The sequence below is a fragment of the Amblyomma maculatum genome, chromosome 2 (genome assembly GCF_055883805.1).
Source record: "Amblyomma maculatum isolate TAMU_Amacu chromosome 2, ASM5588380v1, whole genome shotgun sequence".
NCBI lineage: Eukaryota > Metazoa > Arthropoda > Arachnida > Ixodida > Ixodidae > Amblyomma > Amblyomma maculatum.
The window spans coordinates 73,039,505-73,066,138 of NC_139345.1; the positions used below are offsets into that span (position 1 = coordinate 73,039,505).

At 49.2% G+C, this 26,634-nt stretch overlaps 1 protein-coding gene across 2 annotated transcripts; it reads left to right on the top strand.

Annotated features, from left to right (window-relative positions):
• The first annotated feature begins 1,808 nt into the window (after nucleotides 1–1,808).
• Nucleotides 1,809–26,634, top strand: LOC146198989 (uncharacterized). 2 transcript variants are annotated; one of them, XM_084594456.1, is made up of 5 exons: nucleotides 1,809–1,902; nucleotides 8,692–8,843; nucleotides 9,301–9,368; nucleotides 21,377–21,463; nucleotides 26,421–26,634. In XM_084594456.1, exons 2-5 carry the CDS (start codon nucleotides 8,722–8,724, stop codon nucleotides 26,555–26,557), a joined length of 414 nt encoding a protein of 137 aa, XP_084450582.1. In that variant the 5' UTR covers nucleotides 1,809–1,902; nucleotides 8,692–8,721; the 3' UTR covers nucleotides 26,558–26,634. The 2 variants fall into 2 exon arrangements, with proteins under 2 accessions (XP_084450582.1, XP_084450581.1); XM_084594455.1 differs by lacking the exon at nucleotides 1,809–1,902 and adding an exon at nucleotides 6,215–6,361.

A 26,634-nucleotide genomic window follows, 5' to 3' on the forward strand; every position in this document is an offset into this window, starting at 1 on the left:
TCTAAGCTGCGCTACGACTGTGGCGCTAGGATGTTTGCTAAGAACCTGGCGAACCAGTTTGCCTCTACGCAAGTATGATTTGTTCCAGCTCTTATCACACTACACGAGCCCGTTTATTATGCCGCCTCGTATCAAAGACTTGAATTATGTGGGGCCTCGCTAATCTTCGCAAGGCCGCCGTTCCCGGAAAACACAAGTTGTGCATGTGACAAGGGGATGAAGCTTTGCCCCCCTGACTGACTGGCTAAGGTGGCTCCGTCTGTGAAGGCGGAAATGTCACGCGGAGCTGAAATCAGAAAAAAGAAGTTGTTGACAAAAAAGAAGCCCGCCCCCTTCCCGTGAACGCACCATGGTCTGGTTGTGTCACCTCTGTAAATAAACCTCAATAATATTGTTGCATTTATTTTGGAAGCACTTCACTGCAAATTTGTTTCGAATTCTCCGCCCCACGCTTTCACTATGTGTAATCTCGCGTGTAGGCCTCCACAGGTGACACGTTTGACTTCGTCTTTAAGCCTCAAATCGGTGGAATATTTGCCAGATAAAGATGCACTGCTGCGATTGCTACTGATTAATGACTATGATTCATCTTTCTATGAAAAAGCCACACAAATGGCAAGAACTTAAGCCACTCAGACAATTCCCCCCCCCCCCCCCCCCCCCCCAATGATACGTGTTTACTTGTGGCATTACCCCCCTCCTCAAGAGAAAAATCGTCCCGATTCTAAAAGGATAGAAGGAAAATAAATTAAGGCTGGGGGAGGAACAGACAATGTACACGGTATCAAAAGAGCGGCACGCTCACAAACATTGCACTTAACGCGAGTGATAATGTTTCAGTCTGCTGACAGGCACAGTGCAAGACTCGGGAGCACGACCGACACAGAGAGCGGACAGTCCCTCCAGGAGGGACCTCGTAATCCACGGCAAACACGGAGAAGGACTCTATAAGAGCTGAAAAAATTACGCAAGAGCTTTTCGGGATGACACTCGGACGGATGGGTGTCCATACTCAGACCTGGTCACCGCGATGATATTTGACGTCCAGGTGACGGAGGTTTGAATCGCTGGGCATCACGGCTTTTTTGCTGAAGAGTGCTAAGGCTGGTCAGCCGGCGGGCTTTTTAGGCAAGCTGGGCGCATTATTCGGCGTTGGAGACAGAGGCAGTACCATCTAACGCGGTCGTCATCTCGCGTCCGTGAACAAGGAGGGAAGGCGCGTAGCTGGTAGCTTCTTGCACTGCGGTGTTATATGCAAACGTGACGTAGGACGGAACAGTATGCCAGTTCTTGTGGTAGACGTCTACGTACATGGAGATCATATCGGTCTGGGTTCTTATTTATTTATTTTATTTATTTTAGCATTCTTTCGGACACAGTTGGTCTTGGACGACCAACTGTACCGTTCCGTCAGTGCGTTCGTCTGGGGTAGATAGTCAGCAGTCCTCCGGTGAGCTGTGCAACTGACCCACTGAGCCGCTTTACTACCTGCACTAGCTGCGCATTGTATGCGTTTCTGAGGTTTTTGATAACACCAGCTGGAGCGACAGGGTGAAGCACAATGTTTTGTACAAAAAAAACAACAACAGTGATTTCAGCAGTAGTACCGCGCTGGAGGGCTTTTGTTTCGCAATAACATGATAGATAATCGGTGGCAATAACAATCCACCTGTATACTAGAGATGACGTAGGAAACGGCCCCAATAAGTCGACACCGACATGGTGAAGCGGAACTTTCGCAATGACAGTCGCGACATGATTTCACATACTGCCTCACCGTGGCCTGCAGTTTGCTCCGGTAATACTTCTGACGAATTCGTGCCAATGAGCGGCTATATACAACATTTCCGGACTATGGTTCACCGAGACAGGAGCGCAGAAATTCGGCACGAAGAGTGACAGGTACGAATAATAGATACATGGGCTGAGAGAATGTGCTTTTGTACAAGACCCAGTAGGGAAAACGAAGCAAGCACACGCGAGAAATGCGAGATGGTTGTGGCGCGCGGCCGTCAAGATAACCAGTGGAGCGGTAAAAGCTCAGGGTGGGTCATCACGCTGCATTTGAGCAAGGGTTGACGTTGTGACTGCGCGAAGGAACCTTGCGTCATCATCCAGATCAGCGTCAGATATGTTGAGTGGTAGCGGGGCGCGAGAGACACAGTCTGCTTCGATGTGTTTTTGGCCAGACTTGTATACTACAGTAACGTCGAACACTTGGAGCCGCAAAATTCTAAACAAGAAATCCATAGAAGTGGTCTTTGTGAGTATTCGAGTCAAAATTTAGAAGCTTTGCGTGGAGCCGATAGTTTATAAATAACCTTTAAAAATCACTTGGTTTCATTTATTCTTACGCGCCGGCTATAGGGCTGCTGGTTTCGGGGGGGGGGGGGGGGGCAACATTTTCGATCACCAATAAGCTGGGTGCCATGAAGCTAGCTTAAAGGTTTCTGCATTGCGGAGAGGATTGCTTTAATACGTATTGCATCATGCATGGTTTGTAACCTTAGCAAATAGCTTTTCATGGGCCCTTTAATACGCTCAGTAATGCTCCGTTGCCGTGAATATAAAGATCCTTATGTTTCAGCATTCATGACTATATATATCCCCGTACATACTCTGTGGTACCATGCACGCACCGGCGTGATAATGTCATCCGAATTTCCTGTCACGGGCGCCGCCGCTGCTTCCGGGCCACCAGTTCAGTGCCCGTCCATGCCACCTGCCAGCTACCACCTGCTATAAGCATGCTCGCCAGGAGGACCTGAAGTATGCTGTCAAAGTTGGCAGGAGCGTACACAGGTAATGCCACGTACCTGACTCAAGCTACCTGTGCACTGAGCCGCGACAAGGACAAGTCGGTCACGTCCGCGAGAGGAGCGCTCGAGCTGGGCTTCGTTAATGACATTTAAACTCGGCTTCTTTATGCTGCTGCTTTATGTCTGCGACTGCCCTTCATCTGGTCTGTGACAATGCAAAGCGCCCCCTTAATCAAATCAAATCAAATTTATTCATCATTTTGGTCCTGAGGAACAGAAAAAAAATGCTAGGGTAGGAGCAAAAAGCTACAAACGCAGTAGCTTGACGAGGCTCCCACTCCTGATTGACAAGGCCAACAGACTGTTACAACTCATTCCAATTCACAATTCAACGTACAGAAAAAAAAAGAAACATATCTAACAGGAAAACAAAATAATCACGCCAGCAGCTCCAAAGGGCAAGATACAATCGGGTGTACACGAGTTCATGCATGTAATAATAGAAGCAGGAAAATAGACGATGGCAAAAAGTTACAATACATCCGCAGTACAAAAGCAATTTGTGTCGGAGAAATGAACATAATTAAACCCATAAGTCTTCAATAGTAAGGTATTTCTGCCACTTGTATTTGCTAAGGTTATTTATATTTATATTTTTATTTTGTAGGAAATTCAAATATGTAGGCATGCGGTATTGCAGCATGTGTCGACCATGATTAGTGCGGGAAGAGGGTATAGACCAGTATTCTCTGTTTCTGAAACTGTAGGGCACTTCTAAAGGTCGATGTAAATTACATAAGCTGAGGAAAGCTTCATTGTTAGTTTGAGCACTGTGTTTGTACTTCATAACAAGGTAAAGTTTATGTAACTGGTGTATGGTGAGTACATTAAACAAAGCAAAAAGTTATCTTGTATGGGCGTCATATGAGGCATTTGCTACCCGACGAATTGCTTTCTTTTGTAATAGCATTATTTGGTAAGGTTGGATTGAGTTGTGTCGGTCTATACAAGACTGCAGTAGTGAATATGGGGAGCAAACACTGAGTTATAAAGAATTAACTTAAGAAAGCGCTTCCATGGCCTCGGATTAGCATGTTTGGCTCGGGACTTGAGCGTCTCGGTGGGTTCCACTCCCTTCACAAATTAACTGCACAAGATTGCAGCTCCTGAAAATTCGGCCAGGACATGTGTGTCTTGCGAAAACAGCCGACCAGTCACTGTCCTGCCATCATAATTATCATCAGCCGGGATATGCCAACTGCAAGCCTTTCTTGGCTCGGGACCCGGGAATCCCGATGGGTTTCCATTCCCTTCACAAGTGAACTGTACAAGTTTGCAGCTCTTGAAAATTCGGCCAGGACGTGTGTGTCTAGCGAAGTCACAAAACAGCCGACCAATAACTGTCCTGCCATCACCATTATCATCAGCCGGGCTATACCAACTGCAGGGCATATGCGTCTCGCCTATTCCTCCAATTAATCCGGTCCTGTGCAAGCTGTCGGACCATGTAAGCGGCCAAATAAAACCTGCCAAAGGCATTCTCGTATTTTAAAGCGAAAGATTTAGTAAGCCCTTCCGTAGCTTCGTCGGCGTGTGTTTCATATGCACGAGCATGACCCTGGCAAGTGGTACTGGCGCAGCTGACGTGGCTCCGTACTGACGGGCCCTAGAGTTGCCTGATATTATGTTTGGAAGGACAGGCCAGTTCGGGCCTCTCCTGGGAGCGTGATATGACAATCAGCCTGCCATGACATTTTAATTCACCTTACCGGCCGCGCAGGCATCTTGATACGGCTTGATTGAAGTGGGACTTTATTGCCGTGTGGTTGCCTACGCTATCGCGAACGATTAGTACGAATATTGAGGTAAGGCCTTAGCAAAAAAAAAAAAAAAAAACGCTATCGCATCATACCATTAAAGACGGAGCTCACTTCTTCTTCACAAGCTTGGTAAACTTTACTTGTACTAGTACGTATCTCCACAAAATACAACATTGCCTGACATAATTCCACGCAGCATTCCAGTCCCGTGCCTAACATTTCCCGCCCCCGCGGCTCATCTGTTTCGCCTCCTAGGAACTCCTCCTTCAAAATGCCTCCGATACCACGTCTAGAACTGTAAGAACATTTTATTCAAAGTCCCGTTATACAGCTTTAGCAATGGCTATATTGGATTGGTAAAACGTTTATTCGGGGCCTGCAGTCGAACGCGCGCTCGCGAGCTCGCGCTCAGGACGGGGCCTACATCGTCCTCTGGGCACCGGCCGCGCGGCCTGGGTCCCCGCTCGCCGTGGCCGGCTCGCTGGTTCCCTGCCTGGCTAGCGCCTTGATGACCTGTTGGACGGCCCAGAGTTGTTGCTCTTGATTGTCGCTGCCTGCGGCTGCTTCCAGTCGCGGCGGGATCCTCCCAGACTTTGCTTCTTGCTGGTACTTGGTACAATTCCACAGCATGTGCGCGAAGCCGGCCTCCTCCGTTCGGCAGATTCTGCATTTGTCTGTCGGGTGCTTCTCGGGATACATTCTATGCATCAGCGACGGGCTGGGGAGTGAGCCCGTCTGTAGCTGTCTGAATAAAACGGCTTGCTCTCGACTGAGCCCCGAGCAAGGGGGTGGAAGAGTTCTGCGAGCTAGGCGGAACACCTTGGTTATTTCGTTGTAGTCGATAAGTATCCGCCGTTACTGCCTGAAGGACCAATTTTGAACCATGCCGCTGAACGGTTAGCAATTGCGCATAACCTTCCCCTTCAAAGTGTCCTTAACACTTTCGTTTCGTCTAGGCCCGGATGTGCTGTCCTTGAGGTTCGCATACATCTATGGAGGAGTTGCGCGCTTTCGCTTTATCTACTTAGGTTTAGTCCTTTTAAATGTTTCCGTATTTTTCCTAAATTGTTTTTTCACGCCGATTGCTTTTCTCGTAATGGGGCTCGTAATCCTTTCGCGTTAATATGTCGTTCTAGAGTCTCACCTGGCAGTCAGTTGAGACACTGGAGCGACATGAAGTGAGACCAGTCATACTTTCGAATTACTAGTGTCTCGCTTCATTGCGAAATGAAATTTCCTCACACAGAGGATAAAAGCACGGACTTTTCATTTTGTGCCTGTACCCGTTGTACAAAACAGGTGGCGTGTAATTTCGCCCTCGCTAGCATCATGCATAATACTTAGCATTCCGTAGCTATTGCGTTTCATAGAGACGCACGTGGAAAGCAATTTGCCCTTTTGTGAAATAATGAACAAGCAGAAAAATAGAGAATCAAAAAAGAAGGCAGGCATATGTCCGCTGTCAGGGCACATTTGTGTCAGCTTTCAAAATGTGATGGTATGGCAGCCTAAACATCACTAAATGACCTAGATTCCATTTCCGAGGACTAATGTGGCCAGCATTGCGGCATCGTAATCGCTATAAAAAGCCTGGGCGTGCTGTTCTTCATAAAAAAAAAAAAAATGGGTGAGGCCCGCAGCACCGACCTTTCCTCCGGGACCAAGATGAAATCGTTTCTTTCGAAAACCTTGTTAGGCCTTCCTCTTTTCCTTTTAGCGCCCTCCGTAACTCAGTGTGGGGCGCAGGACCAGCTGAAGCATGATGTCGTAGACGCATTTAAGGTACGTGAAAATCTGTTTTATAAAAATCATGGACAATGGTATTGGTGGTGGTCTAGTCGATATTTCGGTTTACCTAACGGATTTTGGTCCAGCATGCGTTGTACACTGGTGATAAAAATAAACGCCAACGGCACGGCGCCTCATGTTCGGCTGTCGGAATTCCTTGACTTCGCGCTTGTACATAGATGGTAGCACAAAAATCCTCTATTTCGTCAGTATTACAACCGTGAACGAATCTTGCGTATTTTCCCTATAAAATAAAATAGAGAAGTGCTTACTTGCCGTACTGTACATATTTCTTTTTATCATGACGACACATCGCTTTAATTCGTCATGCTTTGCACGTCCCCACTGCTTCTGTCGATGCAAAAAAAAGTTCAATGTTCGTATTACCAGATTATCTGTATTACATATTCCACCACACGCTACCAGAGTGTCGTGCTTGTGTTTCTTCCGAACTGACCTCCTCTTACACGTTGCACTGAGGGTTCATGAGACGCGTTATATTTCTCTAAAAACCGTTTGCCGCACACCACTGTGGTTTACGTCGTCCTCATTGTCACTTATACCGGTTTCCATTGGGCGAACAGGAGCACTTTTAGCTGCACTAAAAGTGCTCTCGCGAGTTTCAGCGCCTACCAGTGGTCGAACAGGAGCGGTACCGTTGTGTTCTGTTGGCAGAGGAGGCGCGCTTTTGGGGTCCCGGGAGCAGCCGAGAGCAGTCCTCGGTGCTCCGTCGCCAGCGGCGGAGTACAGGGAGAACGGAGGAAGTCATGTGACCTCTCTGACGTCACTTCTGGTTATTCGCCCGGAGCCCGGGGACATGGAGGAAGGAGAGAGGCCCTTGCCATTCCCAATCATAGAGTTTCTTACTCTTAACTCTAAGGAACTCTATGTTCCCAATCCACTGGAGAAAGTGTGGCGGAAGTGACGTCAAAATTATATTGTTAGCCAAGTCGGGTCATTAGCAACGGCGACGCTGTTGCTATGAAAACTAGGGCCACTAGCAACAGTGTTGCTAACCCTAGGTACGTGAGCGTCGCGGAGAAAGAAAGTGCGGGGGGTAAAGGAGGAGGAGAGACGTTGCAAAGTCCGGTCGCGGCGCGGCCGCACCGGCTTCAGTAAAATGACGTCAGGGCCTCTCCTAATAAGCTTTCCTTCCTCCATGCCCGGGCAGGACGCTCGAGAAATATGGCGAAAGACGGCAGCGGTGGCGTTCGGCCGGCAGATACGGGCAACGCAAGCGCGGGAAAAGTTTGATCACATGACGCCTGACGTCACGCGCTCCGCCTCGGTACGCTGCTCTGAGCAGCGTGAATGTTCTGTTGGGGAGATGAGAACGCACGTCCCCAGTGCTCTCGTGCGCTGCTCTGGCTGCTCGTTGCTCTTGCTCCTGTTCGCCCAATGGAAACCGGTATTAATGAAAAACCTCGCAGTTACCTCCGGGCTACCCCTCGAATGCTCGACTGCACGAATGCATGAGTACTGCGCCGTCTGTCGTTGCCACGAATAGACAACGAATGCTTTCTGCGAACAAATCAAAACGCTGCTTCTTTGAGTTCATCTTTCGTGCCGTCGACCAGGACGGCGACCAAGGCATCGTCGATGCCTGCTCAAGCTAAACGCCTTCAACCGCTAAACTTTGTTTCGCCGCCAAGTGCGCAATGGCGCCATGTATGTTTGATCGCACTAATTGCTTTAGATATATAGTAAATACATGGATTTGTATGCACTCAATACAAAGAAACGGTTTCATGAAATAATCCAAATTGGTCTTGTAAATTTACCAAGTACTGACGAATTTATTTGAACTGAAGTACGAGGATATAATATTAGCAACGCGGATATGGATATGCACGGACTCTCACCTGGCGACCACGAAAAACTGCAGTGATGGCACACTGCGCCTGCATTTCCCTGCTTAAAGAACTGGAGCGGCTACGGAGTAAAAACGAAAACCCGTAGTGGTAAAACGAAGACAATCCGCTCGCCTTCCCTCGCAGCACGAGCGGCAAATTCGGTTACAGTATTAGTACATTACCATTTAATCGGTTGAAGAACACGTGGAAGCAGAGCTCCTTACACTTCTTGCAGCGGTCTATATTGTGAACTTCGGTTAAACGACACTCATATTATGTGCCCTCTGCGTTAAGTAAAGACATGTATCATTTTCTTGGCCGTACTACAGCTTAATCTCAGAGAAGAATATCTCTCCCCATCCCTTGCACGTTTCGAGAAGGAGGGAAGTCAAAAGCGTTTTCATACAAATGGTAAAGCAAAAATAAGCATCTGATGTTTTATGGCCCTGAAATGAAACTTTTCCTCGACAGATTTTTGAGAATTTCGACTACGGCGTTGCCATGCTCGATGTTGACCTGGACGGAGATCTCGATTGCCTGGTGGCCAAGCGAACGGAATTTGACAAAAATGGCCCAAGTGCAACTTATGTATGGATTCTGAGTGGACTCAACGGCAAGGAGAAGTAAGGGACACACACTAGCCCTACGCGCGTATACTGGTTGCGACGCCGCGGCATGGTTTATAGTGTAGCGTATTTACTGTATAAGGGGCAAATGAGCACACTGCGTCCAACGCTTGAATGAGAAATTTCTTAATCTAATTCATCAGTACACGGTGCCAAAACTTATGTAAATGCATTGATTATGTCGCTTTGTCATTCGAAAAGCGACTCCAACTCTGGACGCAAATGAATGGGCAAAGAGTTCAGTGAAACCCATAATGCGCTTTTGACTTGTAGCAGGTCAGGTCAAGGAACCAGGTTAGCCACAGGCTTTGGAGACATTAAATATTTTTTAGGCATGTGCAGATGACTAGTGTGGTCACAAGTCCTAGCGGCGACATATGCATGCATTTAATCGTTCACAACGATTCATGTTTTAATGTGCTACCCCCCCCCCCCCCCCCATTGTACTTTCCAGAAATAATATAACTTTTCATCTTAAACCTGGACCATCGCCTGACAAGCCTACGTTCACGCTCGGAAATGGTAAACATGTAAATATTTATTGAAAAATGCTGTTTTGTAATGCCGTGCCGCATACTTTAACTGGTGCAAGTGAGTGCGAGTGTGCGTGCGAGTGTACTTGCGTGTGTATGTGAGTGAGTGCGTGCGAGACCGCCGTCATACCCTTCGCATCCTGTTGCACGTAGCAGCTTTCTCTTAACGCTCATTCGCCTCAAGGAACGGAACGAAATCTGCTTTTTGTGCAAGCTCAACTGTTCCAAAATAAGCAGCACATTCCGCACGCAAGGGGTGTTCGTAATCTCATCATTATTTAATTATCCGAGCTTAACCATTGCCAGCCTTATGCTTCAGAGTGAGAATTCCGGGCACAAAACCCGCTTGAAGATTTTAACCTTTAATTTCCTGCCGTGAGCAGACAACTCGGCTGCGTGCGCAACCTGGCTTTGTCTACGCGGACGTCGAGCAAGAAACCGATCGGCGGCTTAGTGAGGCCGAGGTGCATCAGCCTATGAGTGAGTGAGTGAGTGAAAAACTTTATTAAGTATATTTAAGGGAGGGGGATGTGTAGGTGGGGTCCCTAGTCCGGGACTCCAGCGGCTGCCGCTGCTACCCGCGCACGTGTCACGATGGCCCGTTGGGCCTCTAGTCCAGAGCTGGATAGGGCAGCCTCCCACCCCTCAATTGTTGGCACTGCATTCGGATCATCTGGAGGATTGTGTGGGCAGGTCCACACCATGTGGTGCAGGCCTGCCTTTTCCCCGCAATATTTGCATTTGGGGTCGCAGAACCCGGGGTGTATTGTGTTTAAACGGGCTGGTGTGTTATATGTACCTGTCTGTAGGCGTCGCCATCTAACTTCCTCCGCTTTGGAGAGCCCCTTGGCTGGGGGTGGATATTTTCTGCGAGAGAGTCTGCAGTGCTGTAACCTCTCCGCATACGTCGCCAGAGGGCCGGGATAGGGCGGTGTGGAGGATGGAGGGGTCGAGTCCCGGGGGAGGAGAGCTCGGGCAGCGGCATGGGCGCACTCGTTCCCTTCCGCGCCTTGATGTCCCGGTGTCCAGACGAGGCATTTGTCTTGTTCGGGGTGTCCATAATTTTTCAATACTCTGGCAGCCTGCGGACATATTCGCCCTTTGATGTAGTTGCGGTAGGCAGCCATAGAGTCTGTTATTATATAGGCGCAGGTGGTATGCGTGGCGGCTAAAGCAATGGCCACCTCCTCCGCCATTTCTATATTGTCATCGCAGATGGTGAGGGCATCAACCAGTTGTTGGTGAATCACAACCGCTACCGTGTACCCCGCTTCTGACTTTGCTGCGTCTACGTAGTAGGATTCAGTGTCCGTCCCGTACTTTTCCTGGATGTATTTGGCCCGCGCCTTCCGGCGCCCTTGGTGGAACAGAGGATGCATATTGCGGGGTAGGGGATTGGCTATGAACGAGTCTGACCACCCGGGCGGTATAGCCTGTTTTTGTACGAGACCTTGCGGGCTAGTCAGGTTAAGGTCCATAAGAACGGTCTGGCCCGTGCGGGTTGCTGCTAGTCGATTTATCTGGGTGGCGCGTTGGGCGGCAAGGAGTTCTTCGGCTGTATTGTGCACCCCTAATTGCAAAAGACGTTCTGTGGAAGTGCTTTGGTGCAGGCCCAGCGCCTTTTTAACTGCGTTTCGTATAATGACGTCGATTTGCTTATAGTCTCCCGTTTTGAGGTGCAGATACGGTGTCGAATACACAATTCTATTAATGATGAATGCTTGAACCAGGCGCAGGGTGTCTTGTTCGAGCATACCCCTGTTGTTGGTAGTGACCCTGGCTATCATACGCGCAACCTGCAGACTGGTGTTTTTGAGCCGAGTGAGGGCGTACACATTTCTGCCCTTGTCGTTGATGTAAAGCCCTAGAACCCTGATGGTGTTCTTCTGTGGTATTGGGTTTCCATTGAGGTTGACTTCAACAGTGGGTCTGCGTTGGCGGGAGCTGTGTAGTACCAGCAACTCCGACTTTTCGGGGGAGCAAGTAAGGCCGCAGTTAGCGGCGTAGGCTTACACGATGGTTACGGCGTCTTGAAGGCGGTCTTCGATTTCCGCGGTAGAATAGGCCGTGGTCCAAATAGTGATGTCATCCGCGTAGAAGGCGTACCGTAGATGCGATACCTGATTTAGCTGTGCTGGGAGTTTGATTAAAGTTATATTGAAAAGTAAGGGGGATAGAACAGCACCCTGTGGCGTGCCACGTGTGCCTAGCTGTATTTGGCTGGGTTCTGCCAGACCGAGGTCGGCGTAGACGGTACGACCGTGAAGGAAATCTTTAACATATGCATAGGTCCTTGCACCACAATTGATGTGGCTCATATTTTCCAAAATAGAGTGGTGCTTTACGTTATCAAACGCCCCCTTGAGGTCAAGAGCGAGAATTGTCCTGAAGAAAGGCTTGTAAGGGGGTTTATGACTTCTTTAAGCTACAGGAGTATATCTTGGGTGGATAGGCCAGGCCTGAATCCGAACATGGTGTGTGGGTACAAGTCGTTTTCTTCAAGATATCGGGTGAGCCTGATGTGTACCGCCTTCTCCATAACTTTCCCTACGCAGGAGTTGAGAGAGATGGGCCATAGATTGTTAATATTGCCACCTGGTGTCCCCATGTTCTTGCATGCGCCTGGAAGAAGAGGACACTGAAGTTGACTCTCGCGTGCTGTGTGCCGAACTTCGCCTGCTGGTACAGCTTCGTCCCGGCGTTTTAGTCAAGTCTAGCCCTGTTGTCCGTGACATATTTTGGTGTCGGCGCAGGGTATCGATCCCAGTATATGTCCCGTACTCCTCCGCATACCCAGGATTCAGGTCCTGTGCCAATCGACACTCCTGTTCACCGCGCTAGCCGGAGGAACCTAGGCCTACCACCTGAGCACGGGCCGTTGGAATTCACCACCGCAGCCGCCCCTCGACCTGTCATGCAAACTCCAACGTACTACACTCTACAGAGCCCACGACTGCCTAAGACTTTCCACGGCTGTCAGACGGAAGACTGGCTCACCCAGTTTGAACGGGTCGCCGCATTTAATCAGTGGGACGACGCCGCAAAGCTCAGGAACGTCTTCTTTAGCCTGGAAGATGGCGCTCGTACTTGGTACGAGAATCGTGAAGGCGTGCTAACATCGTGGCGCGAGTTCTGCCGCTGCATCCTGGACACCTACACCAGCCCGGATCGCCGAGAACGAGCGGAAAGGGCCTTACGCTCTCGAATACAGATGCCGAACGAGACCATAACCATGTACGTGGAGGACATGACTAGGTTGTTCCGACGATCTGACCCGGCCATGCCCGAAGAGAAAAAGGTGCGCCATCTCATGCACGGCGTTAAGGAACAACTGTTCGCTGGGCTCGTGCGCAACCCGCCGAGCACAGTTGCCGAGTTTGTTTCGGAAGCAATCACGATGGAAAGGATGCTCCAGCAGCGGTCTGCGACCTACGACAGGCCGGTACTCGCCGCTTCGCTCACTGAGCCGCATTCGGCCTTCGGGGCTAGTCCGGATCTTCTTCGCGACATCATCCGCTCCATTTTGCGTGAAGAGCTCCAGAAGCTTTTCGGTGCTCCCCAGCCGACGGTCAGCTCTGTCGCTAGTATTGTCCGAGAAGAACTCCAGCAAGCACTTCGGCCTTCGGTACCAGCTGCTAACCCGCCATCCTTTTCCACCGAGTCCTGTCGGCCAACGTATGCGGACATCTTGCGACGTCCCCCGACTGATTCCACGCAATTACTGCCACCCGACCAAGGCTCACTTTATTCAGCCCACCCCGAGCCGTACATCGACAACCGCCGACCACCCCAGCGAAAGGCAGACCTGTGGCGTGCCCCAAATCGGCAGCGCCTGTGCTTCCACTGCGGGGAAGCTGGTCACCTGTATCGACAGTGCCCATATCGACAACTGGGACTGAAGGGTTTCCCCATCGACATGCGTAACCCTCCTTTAGGCCAACGACCCCGGGATATTGAAGACTACGTAGCCCAGCAGCGCATGGCGCCAACTTTTAGACGACAGTCACGATCTCCGTCTCCACGCCGACTATCCTCGCAGCCCAGCTCATCCGGGATGGCGCAGCGACGGTCACCTAGTCCGAGCCGGGAAAACTAAAGACAGCGACCTCAGGGGGCGAGGCCGCTTCAAATCGACGCGACGAAGACCCCCCGACAACGCGACCTGTGAGTGACCGCGACTTGACGGCCCCGACGACAGTTCGTACACGTGAAGACAGACTCTCGCTGGATATACCCGTGCTGCTCGACGGCTATAAGGTTAGCGCATTGGTAGACACTGGTGCTGACTTTTCGATTTTAAGCGGGAAGCTAGCGGCGCTTCTAAAGAAAGTGATGACGCCATGGTCTGGCACGCAGATTCGAACCGCTGGCGGACATGTCGTAACTCCGAGCGGTCAGTGCACGGCGAGAGTCCAAATTCGCAACTCCACGTTTGTTGTCAGCTGCCTTGTCATACCTGACTGCTCCCGCGACTGTATCCTTGGTGTCGATTTTCTCCGGGAGTATGCGGCCATTATCGATCTCCGGAAGCGCACCGTGACCTTTTCGACCGAGAAAGCTGATGATACTGACACCGCAGACCGCCAAAGCCGTGCCCCTCTTCGAATTTCTGCCGAGAGCGTTTCTATTCCGCCACGTTCTAGTGTTTTTGTGACTGTTAACTGCGATGAACTACGTGACGGAACGGCGGTCGCTGAGGGCAACCAGTCCCTTTTGCTCACCCACGGCGTCACCTCGGCGCGGAGTCTCATCCATCTGCGTAACGGCCGATCTAAACTCCTGGTGACTAACTTTACGAACGAACCCCGCCATCTTTTCCGTGCTACTGCAATCGCATTCGCCGACGCCTTAGCGGACGTTTCTGAATGTTTTACGTTTGGAGAAGTTGAAAATGTGCGCCCATCCCTTGATCGTCTGGATATTAGTACAGATCTCTCGGAAACACAGCAGCACGATCTGCGTTCTCTCCTTCTAAAATACAGTGCTTATTTCGCGACGTCATCGAAAATTCGGCAAACGCCTCTTGCGAAGCACCGCATAATTACTCCCGACGATGCCCGCCCTATACGCCAGCAGCCGTACCGCATCTCAACGACGGAACGTGAAGCGATTCAGACACAGGTTCAGGAGATGCTTCGTGATGGTGTCATCCAACCCTCCAACAGTCCGTGGTCGTCCCCTGTCGTGCTGGTGAAAAAAAAAGGATGGTACCCTTCGCTTCTGTGTTGATTATCGAAAATTGAACGACATCACTAAAAAAGACGTCTACCCGCTGCCTCGTATCGACGATTCGCTCGACAAGCTTCGCCGTGCCCAGTACTTCTCCTCCATTGACTTGAAGAGCGGGTACTGGCAGATTGAGGTCGATGAGCGGGACCGCGAAAAAACAGCTTTTGTCACCCCAGATGGACTGTATGAGTTTAAAGTGCTGCCATTCGGCCTATGTTCAGCGCCGGCTACTTTTCAGCGCATGATGAACACCGTTCTCGCCGGCCTCAAATGGCAAATCTGTTTAGTTTATCTCGACGACGTTGTCGTGTTCTCTGAAACCTTTGGAGAACACCTCGAACGCCTTCGCGCAGTATTAGACGCCCTCCGGTCAGCTGACTTGACGCTCAAGCCTGAGAAGTGCCACTTTGGCTACAAAGAGTTGAAGTTTCTCGGTCATCTTGTGAGTGCCGCAGGCGTTAGGCCAGACCCCGACAAAACTGCCGCTGTCGCCAAATTTCCCGTTCCTGCCACGAAGAGGAGTTTAAAACGTTTCCTGGGTTTGTGTGCGTACTACCGCCGCTTCATCGCCGACTTTTCCAAGATAGCCGCACCCCTGACCCGCCTCACGCGGGATGATACACAGTTCGTGTGGGCTGCCGAGCAACAGGAGGCTTTTGCGGAGCTGCGCAGACGACTGCAAACTACCCCTGTTCTTGCGCACTTTGATGAAGACGCTGCCACCGAAGTCCACACCGACGCCAGCAACATCGGCCTTGGCGCTGTACTCGTACAACACCAAGCTGGCGTGGAAAGGGTCATTGCGTATGCCAGCCGCACGCTCTCCCGCGCTGAAACAAATTATTCCACTACGGAAAAGGAATGCCTCGCGGTTGTGTGGGCAACTATGAAATTTAGGCCTTACCTCTATGGCCGTGCGTTTAAAGTCGTTACTGACCACCATTCTTTGTGTTGGCTGGCCAATCTCCGTGACCCATCGGGGCGCCTAGCACGATGGAGCCTTCGCCTCCAAGAATTTGATTACTCCATTGTGTACAAATCTGGTCAGAAGCACGAAGATGCTGACGCGCTCTCCCGGGCACCCATCGGATTTGTCGATAACGTCACGGATGACAGAGGGTTTCTTGGACTAGTGAATGCCTCAGACATAATGACCCGACAGCGAGCTGACCCAGAACTTCGACCTGTCATTGACCACCTGGAGGGTCGCGCTGCTGACGTCCCCCGTCAGTTTGGAAGGCACCTGTCTGCATTCTGTCTTCGGAATGTCGTTTTATTCAAGAAAAACTCCAGCACTGTTGATCGAGCGCACCTCCTTGTCGTGCCGGCCGACCTTCGCGACGATATCCTTTTTGCTTGCCACGATGAGCCCACATCCGGCCACTTGGGCTTTGCACGCACACTCGCTCGAGTTCGTCAAGCCTATTATTGGCCTAAACTTTCTGACGCTGTCCATCGCTACGTCAGAGGCTGCCGCGAGTGTCAGCGTCGAAAGGTGCCTCCTCTCAAGCCCGCGGGTTTGCTCCAACCTATTATTCCACCTCGGTCGCCGTTTGACCAAGTCGGCATCGACCTACTGGGCCCATTTCCGCTGTCATCGATGGGTAACAAATGGATTATAGTCGCGACTGACTATCTCACACGTTATGCGGAAACCAAGGCAGTGCAGCGGGGCACATCAATTGAGATCGCCCAATTCTTTATGCAGCAAATCGTGTTGCGTCATGGTGCACCGTCCCTAGTCGTAACCGATCGAGGCACCGCGTTTACGGCACAGCTCATGCATGACGTGCTCGAGCTTAGTCATACCAGCCACCGAAAAACTACTGCATATCACCCGCAGACGAATGGCCTCACGGAGAGACTCAACAAAACCATCGCCGACATGATTGCAATGTACATAGACTCGCAGCACAAAAACTGGGATGAAATTCTCCCCTACATAACATATGCCTACAACACGGCCACCCAAGAGACGACGCGTTTTACACCATTTCGCCTAGTCTACGGACGTGACGTTCAGACGATGTTGGATGCCATGCTTCCGAGCTGCACAGATGATCATCCACTCACGCCAGACGCCGAGCAGTTTGCTCAGCGCGCTGAGGAAGCACGTCAACTTGCCCGCATTCACATTCAACAACAGCAGGGCGCGGATGCACGCCGCTACAACCTCCGTCACCGACACGTCGCATACCATCCTGGAGAGAAAGTTTGGGTGTGGACCCCGGTGCGTCGGCCCGGCTTGTGTGATAAACTGATTTCTCGTTACTTCGGACCTTACGAAGTTCTGCGCCGAGTCACGGAAGTGACTTACGAAGTTCGTCCAGTGGGTACTGTGCAGCCCTCGCGTCGGCAACCACGCTCCGAGGTCGTGCACGTTGTCCGCATGAAGCCCTATTTCACGCGGTAGTGCGCTATGCGCTTGTTTCGTTGTCGCGTAGGGCACCTTACCCCGCCTCCGTTATCTATGCTGTCCATGTGCTGGTCTTTCGTTTCGCTTACATTGGCCATCGCTCGCGCTCCGTCCCTTATTTCGTTTTTTTAAGAGGGGGAGTAATGCCACCTGGTGTCCCCATGTTCTTGCATGCGCCTGGAAGAAGAGGACACTGAAGTTGACTCTCGCGTGCTGTGTGCCGAACTTCGCCTGCTGGTACAGCTTCGTCCCGGCGTTTTAGTCAAGTCTAGCCCTGTTGTCCGTGACAATATTTATGGGTTTGCCCGGTTTGGGGATGAAGTGCACCTCCGCAGTCTTCCACTCGTTTGGCAACCGGCCCATGCGCCAACAGTTGTTAATGTAATTCGCGAGCTGCGTGAGGGCTGCGTCGTGGAGATTGGCGAGGAGTCCCACCGTGATCTTGTCTTTCCCAGGAGCTGTGCCTCTGCGCATGGCTAGGATGGCGGCCTGTATTTCTTTGACGGCGAATTCTGCATCTAGTTTCTCGTTGGGCTGCCCATTATATGGAGGGAGGGGGTCCGTGTCGACTGTGGTGCAGAAGTACTTTTGTTTGATGGTTTGTACGAGATCTCTATTGGAGCCGCGGTAACCATGTAGAGCCCTAGCAAGGTTCTTGCGTTGGTCGCTTTTGGAGTTGTTTGGGTCAATGAGGCATCTGAGTAAGCTCCAAGTTTGTTTCGAGCTAAGGTTACCACTCAGGGAATCACATCTTGTCAGCCAATTTGATTGAGCAAGGTTCCATGCATAGTCCTCTGCAGCTTGCGTTAGGGTTGCGATGCGGCGTTTGAGCGTTCTGTTGTGGCGCTGGTGGCGCCAACGTTTCACCAGGCCTCTGCGGGCGTCCCACAGGTGCAGGAGATGGGAGTCAATAGCAGGGCGGTCTGAAGATGTTTTCAGGGTTCGGGTGTACTTAGAGGACAGGTGCCTAAGGTCCGATGCCCAGGAAGCGTAATCAGTGATATCTGGGTGATCAAGGTCAGCTTGCTCTTTTCGAAACGCGGTCCAATCAGTGATTTTGGCAGTACCGCGCATATGTCGATGCGTTTTGCTTGCAAGATGGATGATCAGAATGAAATGGTCACTGCCTAAAGTTTCCAGTGTGTTTTCCCATAGGCAAGCTTTACATCCGTGGGTTAGTGTGAGATCGGGGCCGGTGTCACGCGTGACACTGTTGCCAAGTCGAGTAGGTTGGGTCGGGTCGTTCAGCATGGTAAGCATGAGGTTTGATATGGTGTCTGCTAGGATGCGGCCTTTCTTGTTTACTTTCGGGTAGCCCCAGGATGGGTGTTGCGCATTGAAATCGCCCAAAATAAGGAGCGGAGCTCCTCGGGCGACAGTGAGTGCCTTTGTGAACACCCTGGCGCAAGGAAAGGCAATTTGGGTGGGTTTACTGTAAATGTTGAGAATGTAGGTGCCCGTATCGTTGCGGTGTCTAGGTAGGATTTGTACAAAGTCGTACACTACATCATCTTCTTCTTCTAGATCTAAAGCAAGTGCAGTATAATCCTTGTGAACCATAATGCAAGTTGCCTGAGTGCGTTGGTGTGTGGAGTAATTAATGAGTTTTGCGGAGTTGTTAACCTCCTGTAAAGCGATGACATCTGGTTGGTTTGGGAGAGAATCAATGTATTGTTGGAGTGAGGCTCTCTTACGGCGGAAGCTGCGGCAGTTCCACTGTAGGACGCTTAAGTTGTGGGTGGTTGCTGTCCGGGCGGTAGGCATGGTACAGGTGGAGAAGATTCTTCGGTAATGGAACGCATAGGTTCGAGGGTGGGTTCGAGGCAGGATTCCAAGTCTTCGTCCGCGACAGCGTGTCGGCGACGGAAGCCTTTCAATCGTGGGGAGGCAGACCGCATGAGTTCCGCCACCTGTTGTTGTAGGCGCGCTATCTTTGCGTCGTGAACTCGTTGGTTTTGAAACATAGGTTCTAGTAAGAGCTTAATTTCTTCCCTCATCTGTGGCACGACTGGTCGCATAGCCTCCTGAATCATCTGCCGCATACTTTGAAAAAGTTCTGTCCTTAGGTTATCTATAGCCTGGGTTACCCACGTTTTAATTTCGGTATACTGCTCGGGTTCCCCTGTGGCTTCAGATCGGATGGTAGGGGGGTTGGGTGCGAGTGGAGAGGCGCTAGTGTCAGTGGAGGGTAGGGGGTTGGTTTGCGTGGGTGATGTGTTGTTTTGGGGTTGAGATAGGAGCTGTTTCAACCGGCGGTTTTCGGCTTCGAGCGTGTTGAGCTTATCTTGCATTTTGGTTTGTGCCAACAACTGAGGGGAAGTAATGGCTACCTTAGCCCAGCTCACCTTTTGTGCGGAGCCGTCTCGCTTGTCTTCTTTTTGACTGCCACCTCGCCGCCCAGGTGAAGTGCTGGAACGCCGGGAGTTTGCACAGCCTCCGCTGGACGACCGCAGGCGCTGATGTTTATGTGGCTCATGGTGCTGCAAGCGTTGTCTGTCCCTGGATGAGCGGGTGCTGGTTTGATCGGTGCCAGATCGCTGACCTCGGGGGGTTGGTGTCCGATATTTAAGTTTGCATTTGTTTGAGTTGGTGAGGTGATCGCCTCCGCAGGTGAAACAGGTAACTGTGCACTCATGGCCAGAAGGTGGGTTCTGAACACCACAGGAGGGGCAGCATGACGCGTCCGGATGAGGACAGACGTCTTGGCGATGGCCTACCTGGCCGCATTTCAGGCACGTCGGTGTGGTTTTCCTGTATAGCCGGACCGGGGTCGCTTGCTGGTAGAAGAAGATGTGTCGGGGTAATTTGTGCCCTCAGCGGCGATGCAACGCAACACGTATCGCGGCGGCTGTGGCTTATGAGATATCATAAATAGCCCGTTGAGGCGTTTTCCCTGCGCTGATGCGTCGCAGTCACCATATATTTTTCTTAGTATTACTTGGAGGGTAAAAGCTGGCGCCGCTGCTCTTCGTCATACATGATGGGTGCACGAATGGCGGGAACATGTTTCGTATTTGGCTTGTCTATTGTTAGGCATAAAACGTGAATTCAGTCGTAGCACTACTAACTGGCCATGAAATTCTCTATACCGGCATAACGATTGCGTTAAATTTGTTGCAGAAGTGAAGAAAAAAAAGTGTTAATTTAATACGCTCGGATGACAGGAGCACGGCGAATCTATAGCGATGCGTATAGGCGGACTTCATGTACTTTAAGAGAGTTAACTGCTGAGCTAGTTGGTTGTCAGACATAATTACAGAGTATTCAGCGCAACATGGACACACACAAAAAAGAAGACACCACGGCGCCCATGGTGTCTTCTTTCTTATGTGTGTCCGTGTTGGGCTGAATACCCCGTAATTATGTATATGACTTCATGTTTTCGGCCCAATATAGTAAAATTAACACAAAGCCTCGTCTTCCAGCCATTGCCGCGGCGGATGTAGTTATTTAAGACATTCTCATAGACGTCGGCGCCAGCTCAGGCTGTAGTTATAGGGATACTCTATGCTTATCACATTTAGTCGATGCTCGGCGTGATGTGCGTCGGTTACGGCGATGAGCACGCGTATGTGGTATGGTGAGGAGCATGACTACGTGTGGCACCGTTGCTTGGAATGAAAAGCGTGTTGTGTCATGACTAATGACAAATTTATTTTGTGGTGACCTCTCTGTAAAAACCCGGGGATATTAGAGTAGTGTGAATGAGTCATTCAGTAATGGCGCATGATTCATAGTCAAATGTAACCGCACCGGGAGTGGCGCCTCGAGACCGGAAATGAGGTTACATAAAGCGGATATAACTACACATTATCTGTAAGCGCTGACAAGTGCCCTTAAAACACCTTAGTCATTGTCTAGGCATCGTTTAAGATTTGGTTTGGTTTGTGGGGTTTAACGTCCCAAAGCGACTCAGACTATGAGAGACGCCGTAGTGGAGGTCTCCGGAAATTTCGACCACCTGGGGTTCTTTAACGTGCACTGACATCGCACAGTACGCGGGCGCCTTGCTTTTCCCCTCCATCGAAAAGCGGCCGCCGAGGCCGGGATTTGATCCCGCGTCCTCGGGAACAGTCGTCGAGCGCCAAAACCACTGCGCCACCCCGGCGGGGCCATTGTTTAAGCGTTCGCTAACTTTTTACTCGAAAATAAATGCAAAACGAGCCCGTTTTCTATGCGCAGTGGGCGCACGTGCGAGGGTGCGAGGTTCACAGGTGCGTGGTCGAATTTCATCCTGCGTTTATTTTTTTTTATTTTATTTTATTTTTTTTTTTTTTTTTACCGAAGAAAAGTCGCGGCAAACATCTAAAAATCGCGGCGCACTTCATTGAGTTGTTTGGATTATGTTGCAGAGGGAGGCCCTGGAGAAATCGCGAACTTCGTCTTTGCGGACTACCAGTCGTGCATGGTTGTTCAACTACCGTACGGAGGCGGGCAAGGTAAACAAATAATTTGATCTGGTAACAAAACAAAAGTAAAATGCTTCTAGACAAGATCTGCACCGGAACTAAAATGCTCCATATCACACGAATATAAATTTTAATAATTGGAGCACATGTATTTTCCGGATGATAGGTTATAGCTTGTATTAGTATATCTGACTCCAGAAAACTTGCGGGCTTTGGCGTCAGCATGGAAAATGTGGTTACGTTTCACATACGACTCACTGTTATTGTTATGTACAGAATGTGTTAGGCATGGGCTGCTTGTAAGAATTTAGTAACGAGAAAGAATACATAGTGTGGCGTGCGCGTTTCGTGTGCGATTCAAGCCATCATAATCGATTATTGCAGCGACTAAAGCAGGAAAGTGGCTTCATTCGTAGTGAGGCGGAAGTTAATCATATAGAGCATCGACTTTGAACATACGATCATTACGTGATGAAATGTACGATGGCCTAAAGACTGGGGCTTAAGACAGGAACCGGCACGAAAAATGTAAAAAACAAAATGACGCCGTCTATGGCGGCTGCCGCAATAATTTACTTCCATCTGTTTCTTCAAGTTCGTGCTGTTTGCTTGGAAAAATAAAGAAAGAAAACCTAAATTCAGACAACGTTCGAGAGAACAGGGTGTGTACCGCAACCTCTGGAGCGTATAAAGTAACTAATAACAGAACGCGGCAACAAGCGAAGCATTATGAAGAGTGTTTCAGATAACTTGAGTCATTAGTTAAAGAAATCCAACGAATTTTGGACACTGATTGAATAGGATGCATGATTTTGGCACAAGACTACAATAACTCACCCTACTTTCATTTTCTCCTTAAAGAATTGTTTATTCATGCTTAATTAAGCAACTTTTAAATATTTGCTGCGGACCCTAAGTGTGATTCGCAGTTGAAGACCATCTTCGGAAACAACTTGTTACAGCCATCTTACACCGGGTAAGAAAACTGTCAACAGTCTTGAGTCGATGCACACCTCAAACACTCCGTCAACACAAAGCTGTAGATATCATTATTTAAGGCAGAGCAAATGAGTTTGGAGACATCTCCAAAAAGTGGCATCATCCATTGCCGGTGCATGGATTAGGCGGGGGGGGGGGGGTATAACTGCCGAGTCCCTGCAGGCCGTGATCAGCTCGCTGAAAGCTGCATGTGTTCCCTCGCAATCTACCCAGTTTGTGGTATCTCGGACTTAAGAGTTGGCAGCCTCTTTTCCAGGATTCTCAGAGTGCGTCGGTTCCCAGATAAGCTCCACTTCAGGAGGCGGGATTTGCGCAGATGAGCTTAGAACGCCAAAGGCAGGACCGCGGACTCAGCCTCGCGTAAGATTTTGAATGGCAGTTTTGAAGTTGACGAAAATGTAATTTGCTTTTGTATACGTAATGGCGAGAGCTATGTCAGCTTCCTTAGAATCTTCGGAGGCGAGGTTGGGGTGAATAGAGAGCACGAAAATGGGGAAAAGGAGGAGTTTACGGCGGCAACCGTGGCACCTATGCCGGTGCATGAGATTTACACTGGTGTGGCTTCGGAGTCCGAGCCCTACTGTCAGTGGAGCAGCTTAACACGGACTATACGCGGCGCTGATTGGCTGTATGCTCAGCGAAGAGGCTTATAATAAGCTCTTTGGGGATGTGCTGGGAAACAGCGAAGAGGGCTTCGTCATTAGCCGGTACTCTGACTTCGAGATGACAGAGGAACACGGAGTCAGATGGATGCGTGCCGAATAAGAAATAAGACTCTCTTGAATGCGGTACACCTTTCCCGCTGTTCATCTGTTCATTTCACGCCACCTACTGGGGGCGACAAGGTCGACTGATTTTAATGCGGAAACACTACAGACGGTCAAGGCTGATCACGACTCTTGAGCGACACCTGATTGTGATAGCGTCATTTGTGAAACTTACATACAAAGAGTCTACCCATAGCCAAGTAATCCATGTTACACCCCCTGCCCATCTAAGATCACCCATGTGGACATTGACATAAATAATTTTATAGAGTAAATAATTTATGTCTGATAACTAATGTATAACTTTGATTTTATGCCGCTATCTCTCATGTATTAAACCACTCATGGGGCCTTTGAGGTGTATTCTAAATAAATAAATAAATAGATAAATAAATAAAACCACTATGGTGGAAATGAACTTTAATCTTTGTATTTGCATTTCACCTTCAGCCCACACGTACTGGCACATATTTGACAGTTTAACTGAGGTAAAACCATGGCTAACATCTTTATATCGTTTTCTACACGATATGTCGCACAGTCGTTTTTTCCGAGTTCCATAAAAAGGCAAAGCAAAGTACAAAAAAAAAAAGGGGCGGATTGTTTGTCATAGCTTAGCCTTTTGTGTCATATAGTGGCACCGCTTGCTCCGATCTTGCACTGCTTTGGCCGGCTGATCCACGACCTTACGATCTGTTGACTCCCGTCGTCTCCACCGTGGTGCCCGCTACTGCTCTCTTCATTGACCACGCTGATGAATTGCGCCAAACAATCGGGACCGGCCCGGGTTAGCCTCCATGGGCTAGGCCAAGTGTCTCAATACAACGACACATTCAAGGCATCACCCATTCCTGTCTTAGCAATCTAACACAGTGGCCAACCAAGCTAACCTTTTCTTCCTAGCCTCGGTCCGAAACTCAGAGATGGAGAAGTTTTTAACTTGTTTATTCGTCCCTTACGGGGGGGTCTCGTGACGCCGCACAAACAACCGACACAGACAACGCACAGATGCGAGCGCCATTGCTCAGCGAGCTTGGAGGCTTCACACACAGATCAAGTTGTGCTCAGAGTGCTGGTAGTAGTGGTGCTGCAGTAAAAATAGAAAACCTTGCGACAGGGAGCCCGCGCACTGCTATTGTGCTGCTTTCAAACGTGCAATAAATAACCAAGTTCGGCATCATGACTGCGGCCACGGCGAAGCAGGAGGCAGTTATGCCAGTTGCAGGCGTTGACCTGCGGCTCACATGTGTTATGAAGGCGTAAACGCATGCTTTGGCCAAACGTTCCTTCTTTGAAGCAGAATTAGAAAGCTGCCTCTTTTTGGAATGAACGCTTTACTCCTCCAGGTAAAAACCCGGTGACAGCTCAGTTTCGTCGCGGTTATCTCGAAGCTAGCCAAGGTCATACTGGGACAGCCTTTCTAGCGACAAGTCTCGACCATATAGTGTAACACTATGGTAAATTGTTGAATGACCGCATGACTGACTGCTTGACTATGACTAATGTATTTGCAAAAGGATTGACTCTCAATGATGTTTGAGATCACGTGACAGGCACACACTGACGTCATCTGATACATGATGTTAGCAAAACAAAGCAATACAGAGATATCGCTTGTCAACTTCGTTTTAACAGCGGTTAACCAGAGTTAATTTTTTGTTTCGTACACTTGGACGCTTTATCGCATAGGGAACGCTTGGCCACCAGCATGCAGTTTCCCCCTCATACAACGTAAGCCGGAGGCCCAGATATCTACAACCGGCTTAACACGACGCCGCTTCCTCGTTGCCACAGTTACACTGCAGCCGACCTTGTGAATACATCGCACGCCCGGGAAAAAGCACAGTAGAAGCGCACAACCGAACATTCCTCCCCATCTAGCTTTTTTAATTTTCGCACGTATCAGGGGATTTTCTTTTGAAAGCGAAGAAAAAGGACTACGGTGCACATATCGTCTAGAAAACAATTTAATAAGTTGTTTCCGAAGGTTTTCTGGAACTTACTTAGTGTTAAGAGCGAATAATATTTAAAGATGTGAACAAATAAACAAAAGGATGCAGTTTGGAAGATAATAAAAATATAACCTGAGTATCAGTAGACAAGTGCCAACATGTTGACTCTGGTTCACGTCGGGTCTGAAATGGTTTTTGTTCTTGAAGTCACGTTTCAAGTTACTTGGGAGAGCCTGTATATGCGCTTATGCCAAAAGAGAGCAGTGACGGAAATCACATACACGCATAAATTGTATACAAGCGAATTCTTCGCCGGAAAGTTACTTCTGAACAGGATTTTTGCGCGTATTGTACAGCTTATGATAACAATCGACATATCCGCAGAGGTCCTTTCAGGAGGCTCTTAGAGTTTTTGTTACTAATGATTATGCTGTAGTCATGAGCGTTCTTTATTGGTTTTCTATGAGAGACTTAATTACTCGATGCGAGCGAAGCAAGAACTTCAAACTAATGATTTCGCCGTGCACTGGAAGTTTGGACCATTCACATAAATAAGTACCGTATCAGCATCTTATAATATGCCACAGTCGCGTTATAATTACAATTTATGTCCAAGAAATCTTTAAATGAATTGTATGTCTGCATTTTGGAAATATATTTAATCTCGACTACAAAACTGGCGCAAAAAAAAAAAAAAAGGATAATTGGCTTAACTTTTTTTGCAAGCTACATATTGCATAAAGAAAAAAAAATCTGTACGACACTTATTCAGAGCAGCCTGCGCGAGACATTTTCAACATTCACCTTATCGTAGTATTGAGGTTCACGTTTCTGAAGCAAAACGTCCATCTGTTTCACGATGAACTGAAGAGAAGGAAGAACGCTTTCTTTTCACATCCTCCAACAAATGACACATTACCGAAGCAGTGGCCGATTTCCGTGAATATATATTCTCTCAATACTTACTGCCCTCTGACATTGGCTAGCTGAACAATTTTCCCTTCTGGAGGCGACATGCATTCGCTCCTTTCTATGCATCCATATGATATGAGTGGTCCTCACTGAAACCGATCTCAAAATAAAATAGACCAGGAAATATATTTTTGTACAACTTATTCTCAGCGACATTCAGAATATATGAGATGTTAGATAAAAGTGAGTTTCATGTACACTTACATCTTTTTTTTTTCAAGATTGTGATTTGGGGGGGGGGGGGGGGGGGGAGGATGGGCTTGATATAGAATTGTATTTGCATTCGTTTTATTGCAGAATGTATGCTGTGGGTTTCCAACGAGGCGAAAGATAATTATCCGCAGTACTGCGTCGACCAGTATGAAGACAACTGCGATGGCAAAAAAATTGCGTACGATAAAAACACGTGCAGCCAGGTGCTAGACTCCTCCTGAAGCCATGACATGCCCTCCTCTGTAAACAAAATCTTAAGGGGCCCAGCTTTGAAAACGAAAGAAAGAATAAATTTTTC